Source organism: Lindgomyces ingoldianus (assembly GCF_010093535.1).
Source record: "Lindgomyces ingoldianus strain ATCC 200398 unplaced genomic scaffold BDR25scaffold_17, whole genome shotgun sequence".
Taxonomy (NCBI): Eukaryota; Fungi; Ascomycota; class Dothideomycetes; order Pleosporales; family Lindgomycetaceae; genus Lindgomyces; species Lindgomyces ingoldianus.
This window is the reverse complement of record NW_022985178.1, coordinates 1,132,909-1,146,613: the sequence shown is the minus strand read 5'-3', so window position 1 is coordinate 1,146,613 and position 13,705 is coordinate 1,132,909. Positions and strand designations below refer to the sequence as shown.

General features: G+C 31.4%; 1 protein-coding gene across 1 annotated transcript; it reads left to right on the top strand.

Moving 5' to 3' along the window:
* Positions 1–12,195: 12,195 nt before the first annotated feature.
* Positions 12,196–12,665, top strand: BDR25DRAFT_355635 (uncharacterized protein; the record flags this gene model as incomplete). Its single annotated transcript, XM_033695491.1, has 3 exons — positions 12,196–12,215; positions 12,292–12,374; positions 12,610–12,665. 3 exons carry the CDS (start codon positions 12,196–12,198, stop codon positions 12,663–12,665), a joined length of 159 nt encoding a protein of 52 aa, XP_033547379.1.
* Positions 12,666–13,705: the final 1,040 nt, after the last annotated feature.

Below are 13,705 nucleotides of genomic sequence, written 5' to 3'. Positions count from 1 at the left end.
CTAATAACTAGGTGTTAGAAGCTTAATTATTTTAATATATATAGTAATTTTCTTTACAGTATTATATATAAGGTTATTTATTATGTCTTTAAGCTTACTGCTAAAAATTAAGTGTTTATTAAAAATAATATTATGTGTATAAATTATTTTTGCTAGTAGTAGTATTTATACATAGTAGATGTTTAATAATTAGTACCTAACTAGATATCAAATCTACGCCTTTAGGTCTAGCCTCTGTAGCTTAAATTTATTCTAATGTGTGTTATTAGTTATTATAAATACTTTATAGCTATAAGCTTTTAAATGTGTAAAGTTTAGCTTTTAAATTAATATAATAACTTTATTATTTAGAGCTACTTATATAAAGAAGATCTTATATAGTGTTTTCTAGTTATTAGCATAGTTTAGCGTCTAATTATATAGGTATACGCTAGCTCTAGTAATGTATAGCTATATGTTCTATAGTAAGTTAGCATCTAGTTACATAGCCTATAACTTCTTTTTATTTACACTTTCTAAGCGTTTAGCTTCTCTGTTCTAGGCTTGTGTATCTAGTGCTAAAGGCTTAATAGTTATTCTATGTAATGCTAGCTAGTGTTCTACCTCTAGTTTTACTATTATAATCTTATTATTAGCTTTAATAACTTTTACAGGAATGTTATAATAGTTCTTTAAAAAAAATAAAGATTATAAAAGCTTTAATAATTAATTTAGTAGGCTTATTATCTTTAAAGTAAAGGTCTTACTAGAGGCTAAAATACTTATTAGTAATTAGCATTTAACTCTGCTTTTTTATAATGCTTTATGCTTTATATGCATAGAAATTATTTAACAGTCTTTTACTAGGTCTACTATTACTACTTTATAGTGTTTAGCTAATTTATTATTATATCTTAGCGCTACTACATAAGTTACATTAGACTATTATAATTCCTTTAATTTGCACTCTCTTAGCTTATTATATAAGGTGTTTAAGTGTAGCTAGTCTAAAGTGTCCTAGATGCTTATGCTATAGCTCTACTAATGCCTTTTATAGACTATGTTTAGTTCTTGTGTAAATTATGTGTGTATAATATAAGCCCTTTTATAGTAGATAGTACTCTAACACTTATTAGCTATAAATTTTTATAAGATCTTTAATTATTATCCTATCTAGGGCCTTTAAAGTAGTTAGCTCTACTTATGTGTCCTACTAGATTTCTTTTTGTTACAGTAGGCAGAACAAGACTAGGTTGCACAGCAGGTCTAGGCACAGTGTAATGTTATGTAGTATAAAACTATATGCTTAACTATGTGTTCTATGCTTACTTTTTAAGCTTAGTGTAATTAATTTATAGCTTTAAATCTATACATAAGAGTTTTTAGACTAGATAAAGTCTTTTAGCGTTAGCAAATAATAGTTATAGATCTAATTAGAATTATTTATAATGTAGCATGTTAAGCTTAAGTTAAGGATAAATAGTTCTTTTAGCAGGTGTCTGTTTTAGTTTAAACTAACTATAGCTAGTAATGCAGCTGCGTTAATTCTTAATACTTTCTAGCTTTTAAGTTAGTCTTTTTAAATCTCTAGCATAGGTGTATGTAAACTTTTTAAAGTTAGTATTCTTAAATTATATCTACGCTGCCCTTTAAGTAGGCCTTGAAATTTTAAGTTACGCTTACACTTTAACGCTATAAGCTCTTTAACTCTTTTATTTAGCATTTACTAGTTTAGTGCTTTATCTAGATAGACATAGAAGCAGTCTTTTAGTGCATAGATGTGTTTGCATGTAGAATATTTAGTGCTTTTTATTTTAGTAAGTTTCTAGCTTAAAGATAACTTTTTGTTATCTTCTTAATAATGTTAATGTTAAGGTCTACTTTATTTTCTTAATATTATAACTTCTGCACTATAAGTGTTCTTATTTATGCTCTAGGTAGTCTTTCTACTTTTAGTAAAATATAATAAGTTATTTATTATAAAAGTAGTTTTATGCTTTCTTATATGTATTAGATAATTTAACATTATATATTTTTAAAAGCTCTTTATTATTTTTTTTTAATTTATGTTTAGTGTAAACTGTCTGCTTTTCTAAAAAGTTGTAGACTAATAATAGGCAACTTTATTTATAGTAGTTAAAAAGTCCTTTATAATAGCATTAAACTGCGTTGTTTTTAGAATAATTTATGTCTCTGCTTCTATAGCAGCGTAATTACACTCTGCTAGCTATAAGTTCTATATGCTTACGTTTTTTAGCAGCTTTAAAGATGTATTATATTAGTTACACACACATTTTTATTTAAATTAGTTGTTAACACTTACTGTAGCTTTAAAGTTTGTAATCTACTGTCTAAGTAGTTAATCTAGAGAACAGCATATACACTGCAGATGCAGGCTAACTGTTAACTAAATAAAGACAATAATTTATTAAAAGCTTAATTACTCTTTTTTATAATTATGTGTGTTACTTTTGTACTTGTTAGCTTTAATCTTATAGTATTTAATAGCTTCTTTAAAGGCTCTAACACTGCTTATTAATAGCTTGTTTATGTGCGTAGGTGTTTTAACATTAGAGGCTAGTAAAAACTTAGCTATTAGCGGCATCTCTAGAGCTCTTAGTTTAGAGATTATTTGGATGGTTAACTTAGGATCCACTTGCGGCCAGATGCTGTGCGCTACACATCTCGATTGCAGCTGCATCATCTAGGCTCTGTAGTCGGTGTGGTCTTAAAGGACAACTGTCGCGTCTTAAGGAGGCTAGGTAGCTATTTTGTATTAATAGAGGCACTAAGACTCTTAATTGTTAGATTAAAGCACTATTTCTAGGCTTCCTAAGATAAATAATAGGTTTTAATATAATATATAGGATAATAATTTATTGTATTAATTTATTAATCCTTTTTCTGCTCTACTTATGTTGCTCAGCTTTTTGTTTTGCTAATCTAAGTCCCTCGCGCACTTGCCCTATGCGCGACTAGCTTGCAAAATGCTGCAATTTGCAGCAACATACTGTTTAAGCTTATTGCTTGTACTATGTAGCAGCTTTTGTCAAGCGTTCCTCCTGTCTTAACAGTAGGTGCGCATATCTAACAATTCTCTACATTGTAAACTGTGTAAAGAGAACAACTCTTATAATTAGCAATTGTAGTTCTAGGCTATCTAAGCAGGAAAAACTAACAGATGTTTATACAAACGCAATTATTAAGCCCTTAGGTGCTTAGTTTAAGATATTAGGGTAATTAAGGCTAGCTAGAAAGGATAGAGACGCTATAAGCGCAATACATCGCAAACAAACGCGTTGTTACTCCTAAAAAAGTTAGTATAGGCGCTTCTCCATACAAAATAAAGGCTTTAACCTACCTAGAGCGAATCTAATTGTTATTTGTTAATATATTAGAAATTCTATTAAGATTCTAATCTTCTATACAATTTTAGTAATGTACTTTATAGGCGAGTTGCTTACACACCTAAGTTGCTTACTTTTGCTAAGACCCTACTACACTACTCTTCTTACACTAATGCATTTCTAACAACACTACTTAAACATGTTAAAGAAATGTTAGATGCAGCTTATGCTTTAAGCTTTTAAATAAAACGCAACACTTTTTAACTAATGCGCTGCAGCTATCTACAGAGTCTCTTAAAAGATAATAAGTAACTAACGCGCTAGACAACCTTTTTAAGCTAATTATATATCTAACTTACAGAAGCTAGATAATAATAAGAAGTAAGTAATTATTTAGCACATACTTAAGCTAGATGCGTAAGGATTTCCCCCCTAGCTAGCAGCTATAGCTAATATAGCTAATTCTTTACACGCTAAGTGTAATATAGGCTATATTAGCATAAACTAGCTTAATACATTTGTTAAGTGTTACTTAGAGCTTAAAGTAAAGTTTAAGTGTAAGTATAACTATAAAAAAGCCTTTTATAAAGATTTTATAGTAATTTAAAGCTAGTTTAACTTTATAAAGAATATTAAAGCTAAGTATAGCATCTAAAATAACAACATGTGCAACTTTAATAAGACAGGGTTTATAACAGGCTAGATATCTACTAGAGCAGTTGTTACAGGTTTAAAGAGACAAGGACAGCTAAAAGCAGTCTAGCTAGTTAACTAGAAGTAGACAACAGCTATCTAGGGCATTAATGCTAAAAAGTAGGCTATTTTACTTTTTATTATTTTTTAGGGTAGCAACTACCTTTTAAACTAGTATAAAAAGGAAAATCTACTTTAGAATTAAGTTATTGCAATCTCTAAGCATAGCTAGACTACTAATTAGCTTAGTCTAGACTAGTTAAAGCACTTTAATGTGTATATAAAGAAGTGTACTGTTAGCAGCTACTGTTTACTAGTTATTAACAGCTATAAGAGCTATAACTTACTTTATTTTTAGTAATACTATAAAAATAATAAAATTATTACTATTTACATGCTTTTTTACTTGTTGCACCTTTTATAGCTACTTAATGTAGGTTGTTTTACTTCTTTAAAAAAGGCATATAGGCGCTAAGCTAAAAACCTTATATGTAACTAGATTACTTATATTATAAAAATAAAGTTCCTACTATGCTTTAAAGCAGCTTATTGTCACGATTATGCACGAGTAAGGTTATAGAGCTTCGCGGAGGTCTAGTTTAATTACTACGTGAGGTATCATAGTAGGTACAAGACGTTGTGTGAGGAACAGGAAAGTTTAAGAGGAAATTAGCAATTAAATACTTAGCTTAGAAGTCTAAGCGCTTTAGGTATAAATTAAGCCTGTTCTAGGTTTAGTTAGTGTTAAGGCAGTTTATGCTTAAGTTTATGTCTATGTTGTGTTATGTTTATGTTAGACATGCACTAATAATACTCTAGTACGCGTCTAATACAGTTATGTCTGGGATCTAGGGAGGATACTGTGACAGTACCCCCCCTCTTATTAGAAAGGGAATCCTTTACATTAGTAGTTCTAGCATTAGGTTGTCTTTGTTAGGGTATAAGTTTAGTTTAGATAGGTATTAGGCGTAGAATTAGGTTACTGCAGAGTTCTCTTACAGGGCTTCTGTAGGTTTCTACAACAGTTTGTTGTATCTAGTCTATTTTATAAGGTATTTATAGGTATGTTTTTTCTTATTAAACTAGATCTATTTAACATCTTTTATAACATATTCTAGTTTATTATTTATAATAATAGGTTTAAGTGGCAGGTTTAGCTATTTAAGTAGATAGTTAGATTTAAGGGCTGCTTAGCGCAGCAACAATACGTGGAACACAGGGTGTATCTTCATGCTGTTAGGTAGGATTAATTAGTAAGCGTGCAATAAGACTATATAGGCTACTGTAAAGGGGCTAAGGTTCTTCTAATTAAGTTTCTTTAATTATTAGTTTGTTTAGATATTTCTAGCGTCTAGCTAGACCTTCTTGCTAGCTGTATACGCAGGGGTAGGGGTTTAGGATTAGTTTATGTACTCTTGTTAAAAAGCTTAAGCCTATGTAAGCTTTTTATAAACATATTTAGATATATTTTAGATTTTATTAATAAGTTTATTTACATCTATTACTTGTACAGATTAATAAGTTAGTTAGGGGGTATTTAAAGGTAGTTTAAATTTTATTTAAGAGTAGTATTTATAGTTTGCTAAGAACAGGGATACTTGTGTTAATTTAGATATTATGTTATTAGCTTTAAACTATGCTATAGCTAACTATTTTACCTAGTTGTCCTACTAGTAGTTTGTGTACGCTTATAGGACTTATTCTATTACAGTGTTTACGTTTTTAGTCTAGCTGTTAGTCTCTAGGTAAAAAGCTGTAGATAGATAGGGGATAATTTAGAGCTATTTATAAAGTTTCTTCTAGAAGGCTAAGACAAACTGCGTACCTCTATCTAATATAATTATGTTAGGCAGGCTATAGTAAACCTATACGTATTAGTAGAATAACTAGGCTATATTAGGGGCAGTTATAGAGGAACATAGTATTAGGTGTTAATACTTAGTTAAGTAATTAACAACTACTATAATATTTATGTACCTTTTAGATAAGAGTAGGTTTATAATAAAATTAATTAATATGTCTTTCTAAGCTTGTTTAGAGATTAGGAGTAGTTTAAGCAGGCTATTATACCTTTCTTAAGAGGCCTTTACTTTACAGTAAGTATAGCAACATAATACATATTAGCGTACAGTATAGAACATGCGGGGCCAGTAGTACTCTCTCTGTAGTAGGTTAAGAGTCTTTCCTCTACCTAGGTGTCCTTTAACAGGCAAGTTGTGTATAATTTAGAGTAGTTTAATTCTTAGTTTGTTAGAATTAGAGATTATAAGTTAGTTATAGTAATATAGCTTACTATTTTAGTTTTTATAGTTAGCTAGTGTTACCTTCTTTAACTAACTAGCGCTGTTTTAGAGCAGGTCTAAAGTTTCTTAGATAAATTTATTATTTAGATACTTATTAGTAATAATCTAATTAATTATCTAATTTATTTTATTTAGGTTAAGGTCTAAAAATAGCTTAGGTTAGAGTAGAGTTTAGTGTTAAGCCTTTTACACTTCTTTCTAAGCAGGGACGTTTTAGAATTACCTTATAAGGGCATTTAGTTTCCCTCTGTCTTAACTAGGATAATAAGTAATCTTAAAATTAAAATAAAATAAGTATTTAAACTAATAAGCTTATTAGTAGCTAAGTTATTTTATAGTTATAAAGTACTGCAAGTTCTTGTAGTTAGATAAGACCTGTATTAGATGCGCTGCACCTTCTAGTTTAGGTTGCTATTATTTAAAGCAGTGTACTATAGTAAGCAATTTTTTGTTGTAGATCTTATAATTGCCTTCTGCAGAACTTATTCTTTTTAAAAAGTATGCAATAGGCCTAATAGTCCTGTCTAGCTTAGTCTAGAAAAGAACTTCTGCTACTATGTAGTCTAAGGCATTAGCTTCTACAAGTATTAGTAGTTTAAAGTTAAAGTAGTAGAGTATTAGAGCTTTAGTAAAGGCTTTTTTTAGCTAGTTAAAAAACTATTAGTAATTTAAGTTAAAGTTAAATTAAACCCCTTTTTTAGTAAGTGCAATTATAGGGCTTACTAGCTGCAAGAAGTTGTTAATAAATTATTAGTAAAAGTTAGTAAATTCTATAAAGGCTTAAACATCCTTTACATCCTTTAGGTATTGCTAATCTAGCACAGTCTAAACCTTAACAGGGTCTATTTAGATGCTATTTATAGAGATTACATATCCTAAATATGTAACCTTTAATTAGTAGAACTTACATTTATCTATGTTAAGTTACAGACCTACTTCTTCTATAGCCTTTAGCACTAGGCGTACATGCTGTTTGTACTCTAAAAGGCTATTGCTGTAGATTAGAATATTGTTAATATACGCAGTGCAGAACACGTCTAGGTAGGGTTAGAGCAAGTTGTTTACAAAATGTTAAAAAGTACTAGGCGCATTAGCTAAGCTAAAAGGCATCACTAGGTACTTAAATAGTCTGTATTAGGTCTAAAACGCTGTTAGCTACTTATTACCCTTTACTATCTTTAGCTTATTAAAGGTAGTAATAATATCTAACTTTATAAAATACTTTACTTTACTTAGTTAGCTTAAGGTTTCCTATAAAAAGGGAATTAAGTATTAGTTTTTAATAGTAACAGTGTTTAGTTTTTAGTAGTTAACGCAGAATTAAAGCCTACCTCTAGGTTTCTTTACAAATAGTATAGGTAACACTACTAGTAAGAAGCTAGCTTAAATAAACCCTTTTTTTAGGTTCTTGTTAAGGTATTTTTAGAGCACTTTTAATTTGTTTAGCAACATCCTATATAGTAGCCTATAACTAGGTTGTTTACTAGGCTTAAGAGTTATCTAGTAATTGTACAGACATTATATTAGAAGCTTATTAGACTTGTTTTAAAAGAAGACATATAATAGGTTGTAGTAGTCTTAAGGGACTATTATCCTTAGGTTAGTGTGTTTTTAGGGAGCTAAAGCTTAGTCTATATTAGAAATTGTAACTGTGTAGATTTTATAATCTAGTTATTAAGCTAGGGTTATAAACAGGGCAGGTCTTATGTAGCAGATGTCTATCTGCTGTTTAAGTCCTAGTTTGTGTCTAAATTAGGTAAGTAAAGGTTTTTTAAAGGCTTTCTCTTTTTTAAGTTTAAGTAGTTATTAAATTATTTTATATAGCTTATCTTAGTAAAAGGCCTAGCTTGTTAGCTTTACTTAAGTAGTTCTTCTTTAGGTTATTAGAGAGTAGGTCTAGAGACCTTCTGTATTAAGTGCTATTTAGGTGTTGTTTAGATGTAAGTGTAAGCATATATCTTAGCATTAGAAAGAGTTAAAGTTTAGAACTTACTTTTAGTAATTAAAAGCAACCTTATGCTAATACAGCTATAGTTATTCTAGGATTAGGTTATAACATCTTATATTTATTACATAGAGTTTAATCTGCTCCTTATAGTGTTAGTAAGTAATTATAATAGTTATAGTACAGAAGATAGAACCTTTTTTAAGTTGTTTTCTATTAAATCTAGTTAGGTAAATTATTTAGGTAAGCAGTGTTAATTAGAGATTTAGTTTACGCACTAGTTCTCTATTAATGTAACCTATGCTGTTTACTTCTAAGTTAATAAGAGCCTGTATTAAGGCTAATATAGTTCTTTATTATAAATATATAAAAATATTAACTTAGTACTTTTAGTTGTTAGTAGGGGACTTAGCCTATAGGTTAGCAGAGATCTAGTGTTAAATTAGTCCTAGGGGGCGACTTAGCCCTAGGACAAGCCTTTTTGCAGGCTCCTACTGCTATAGCTGCGGCTATGTTAAGAGTAGTAAGGGAGATTAAAGCTTAAATATAAGTTAGAGCCCTTATAAAAACAAAATTAAAATAGTAAAGATCTTTAATAAGTACTAGCAGCGCTACTTGCGTAGACTTAAGGAAGGGGAATAGAGCAGTTTTAGGAGATATAACTATGCTTACTGCACTTAAAACATTAACTTTTTTTCCTGTAATCTTTACGCTTTCTAGAACTAACTAGAGCATAATTTAAATTAATTTTTATTATGTTAAAGTCTTTATTTACAACTGCGCTAGTTTAGGGGCGTATTAGGGCTTGTACAGAGAGGAACCTTATGTTATTATTATAGGTAGCAATTAGGTTTACATACGCATTAAGGTTGTTTAGGAGGGGTTCTCCTACTATAGCGCGTTGCAGTTTAGTTAAGAGGGAGTTATATAGGGCTGTAATTAGACCTATCTTATTTAGGCCTATATTAGATGCAAGTTAGCAGAACTTAGTAAAGTGTAAGGTAAAGCTTTTTTTTTTTTATTATAAAGTGTTTAGGCAACTTAGAGCTGTTAACTCTTTGTTTAAGTCTTTATAAGTTGCTTACAGAAACACTATAAATTAGTTTAAGTTAATAATATTCTTATCTATTAGTAAGTTAATTAAGGCTGTTATGTTGTAGTTAAGTTAAGAGTAGGCATATAGTAACTAGAAGTGTTTAAAGGGGAATTAGTCTATGTTTCCTTTAAGTTTATATTAAAGCTTGCGTAGAAAGGAAGGTAGGTCTTTTTATTTTCTGTTAAACAGCAAAGGATTAGAGAGTTAGTTAGATTTTATTACTAGGTTAGAAAAGTTACAGGTTATAAGTAGTGTTAGGCAGGAGAAAGTTAAGCTATCTCTAGACTTCTAGGTAAGCTTTAAGGCTAGTAAGTTCTTAGTTTCTACTACTATAATAAGAGTTAAGGCAGAAACAAACTACTTAATAGCGCAAAGCTGTTCTTTAAAGTCCTTTTAAAGAGCTTTAAAGCTTATAACATAGTAGCTTTCTTATAGAGTAAGCGCTTTTTAGAAGGCTTCTTAGCTTACTCTAATAGCTTAGAGTTATGTAAGTACTAAGCTTATTAGATTAAATTTAGAGGCTATTCTTAGCTAAAGTTTTAACACAACATAATGTTATAATTATGCATAAGTAAGGTTATAGAGCTTTGCAGAGGTCTAGTTTAATTACTATGTAAGGTATTATAGTAGGTACAAGACGTTGTGTAAGGAACAAGAAAGTTTAGAAGGAAATTAGTAATTAAATACTTAGCTTAAAAGTCTAAGCGCTTTAAGTATAAATTAAGCCTATTCTAGGTTTAGTTAGTGTTAAGGCAGTTTGTGCTTAAGTTTATGTCTGTGTTGTGTTGTGTTCATGTCAGACGTGCACTAATAATACTCTAGTACGCGTCCAATACGGTTATGTCTGGGATCCGGGGAGGATACCGTGACACTTATAATGCTATAATTACTTCTAGTAATATCTAAAAAAAGTTTTAAAGCGCTAGATTAGTTCCTTTTAACCTATAATAAGTTATAATAGGCCTTAATGTAAAGTTGCGCACTCTATTACTACTACTACTTATATACAACAAGCTCTAGTAGTTGTAAACCCTAAGTAATACTCTAAAACTTAAGTTATAATTAATGCTTATAAAAATAAGAATTTAAAAGCATATAAATAGTTTACTAACTTTTATAGTTAAGGTGTTTAAGAAGGTCTTAAAAAAAGCAGTAATAATTATGCATAAGCTAGTCTTAGCATAATAGAAAATTACTAAGCTTTAAGCAGCTAATAAAGCTGCTATATAACATAAATTATATAAAAGAAAGTAAATTAAAGTAGAAAAAACCTTAATAATTTAAAAAGGCTTACGCTTAATAGCTCTAAAGGAGTTTAAAGCGCGCAGTAATAGAAAGAAGGCAAAGAAGCAGGTGTAAGCTAAAGTAGGTAAGCTATTCTAAAGGCGCTATAGATAGTGTAATTAGACTAGGCATAACACATAAACATGTAAGCAAGAAGTAGAAGTAGTATCTAAATAATATTCTACGCTGTACTGTACTATATAGTGCTAGAGCAGGTTGTTATAGGCCATAATAGAGTTTGTTAGGGTGGGGTCTTAGCAAAAGTAAGCGACTCGGGTGTGTGAGCAACTCGCCTATGAAGTACGTTAGGGGAAAAAAAAGATGTAAGGAACGCTAAGAAATTTCCCGATTTTTGCACACAATAGATATACTTAATAATTATCTATTTTTTATTATTACCTAGCATTTATAAGTTAGCTATAAAATTAGCTTATAAAAGTTATCTAGTATGTTAGTTATTATAACAGTGCTGCTTGTCGAGCTCCGCTGCTAGTCACATGATCTCGCTAACCGTTAAGCGAGCGCGCTAGTGCCTTGGCGCTGCGCAAGCTTTTCTCTCGCGAAAACCCTTCGCCTCCTTCACTCCCTATCCTAGTTTAGCTGAAATAGAGCCGACCTACTCTACCTTGCTTCCCTAGCTCTATACAGTAGTAGAGACAGTGCTTGTTATTATATTAAGCTAAAATTAACTCTATTTTAGCTAGAGGACAGCAACATAATATCAGAGTTAAACTAAGTAATTAGCCTGTCTGCTTAGTTTACTAATAACTACCTACTAAGTAATTAGCCTATATGCTTAATTTGCTAACAACTACTGTAAAATTCTAGTTAGGCTAGGTACCTTAACGCCTCTTAAAGAGCCCTGTGCTAAGTAAGACGCTGCAGCTAACCGAGCAGATTATCCTTCCTTTCCAGGAAGAAAGTGGCTAGTCCTGATTAGGAAGGATAACAGGCTTTGCTTGGAAGGTCTTGGCAGCGCTAATTATATTTGGAGGGAAAAACCACGCAGCAGAAGTGATTTTAACACCCCTGACTGCGTCGTCTTTGATCACGATAGGGAAAAAAGAAGGCTAGATTAAGCATGTAGCAGAGCAGAATGATTACTTAAAGCTTAAAAACGTAGAACAACAAAGCTTTTTAGTTCTTTGATTTTCTACCAATTAGATTAATAACCGGCTTATATCCAGACCAATAGGAGAGAGGGCTTGGCGGTAGAGATAGTGTAATATTTGATTAACTATTAAGAAGAGCCTACAGAGCTCTATTGTACTAATTACTCTAGAAGAGATCACCCTGCTAGATCCTCTGCTACATAATTAGAAGCCCTAAGGCAGCAGGCATTCTACAGGCCTAGAGACAGCAAGCCTACTAACTAATTAGCTGCACTGCTAGCAGCACTACTACTCTACTCTCTTAAGACCTAAAGCAGTATTACTAATTAATTAGCTACACTGCTAGCAGTATTACTAACTAATTAGCTACACTACTAGCAGCATTAAACTTATAGTAGCATAGAGAAACTGTGAAGCTATGTGAGGCACTAGAGACATGAGGAACTGCATTGTATTGTATTGCTAGAGGAGTCCTTCGTAGGAGTCTATATACATGCGAAATGAGTGGGTGAGTCTTGGCAACAGATCATAGTGAAGACGCATACGACTATGATGACGACGCATCCGATCATGGTGACGACGCATGCGACTATGGTGACGACGCATCCGACTATTGTGTGATTACTGCAAACAGAAACTCTTAAAGCTTAAGATGCGGGTAGACCCTACTACTCTACTAACTAGCAAAGAGCACACGCTAGCACCTAGAACACTTACGGGTAGCGCTAAAGTTTACAGCAAAAAGGTGTTCAAAGAGGACTATATAATTAAAAAACTCTATAGACAAGCTTAGTAAAATAGGAAGCTAATAGTAGTTATGTTTGCAGTTACGGAGCTCTCCATGCGCTAGCCACCAACACTCCTTTGGCGTACTGCTGCCTAGCAATGCCACCTGCTGCAGCCTAGAGCTATTGGTGGCCTTAAGTCACATGATGGGTTCATCTAGTACTATATAAACCTGTAGTTGCCCTCCTTTAGCAATACAATCTAGTTCCTCATGTCTTTAGTGCTCTACATAGCTTCACAAGTTAAAACTAAAAAGGTTTTATAAAGTAATAATATACATAATCTTTATAACTTTACTATTACTTTACCTATGCTTATAACTAGCAAGAAAGTAGTTTTTATAAATAAGCTAGTCTAATATATTTTTAAAACATAGACCTTCTATAACTATACCAACACACTAGTAAAAGTTCTTAATAATATAGAAAAGAAACTACTAGAAGCTTAGAAACAGGCAGCTAAATTCTAGAAGCTGCTAGATAAGGCTATAGCAAAGCTAGCTAACTAGAGCAAAGAAATTACTACTTTAAAAGACTTACTTAAGCTAGCATTTATAGACACTTTTTACGTATACTTTTTTAAATAAATAGGTAGCGCACTTGCACCAACACTAATTATAAGCACTTTAGAAAAGTAGCTGCGCTTTAAACCTATAACTCTAGCTACACTAAACACTATATAGTTCACCTTACAAAGCTAGAGAGAAGGCTTATAATACTCTACTAAAGTAGTAAACCTACTTATATTTATAAGTAATAATAACTATAATATTAAACACTAGAAAGACCTGCTAGCAGGTAAGCTACTACACAACACTAATTACTTTATCCCTTTAAATAGTAATTTAGAGAACTATAAAAATGCGTTAGCGCACTACACAAAATTAAGAATAAACAGGACAGCTCTAGGTTACCTGCAACTGCACTTTAAAGTAATAGGAAAACATAACTAACGTACCTTACAGGCGAGTTGGCTACACGGGCGAGTTGGCTGCTCCGCCAAGACCCCACTAAAACCACACCGTCTTCTAACCTATATTAGCACTATTTAGTCCTACAAGGTATAATATTACATGGTATGCTATTCTAGTACTACCTCTACTCTATTTTTACACGTGCGCGAGTTATGTTCTACCTTGTAGCACTATTTATAGTGTTTTA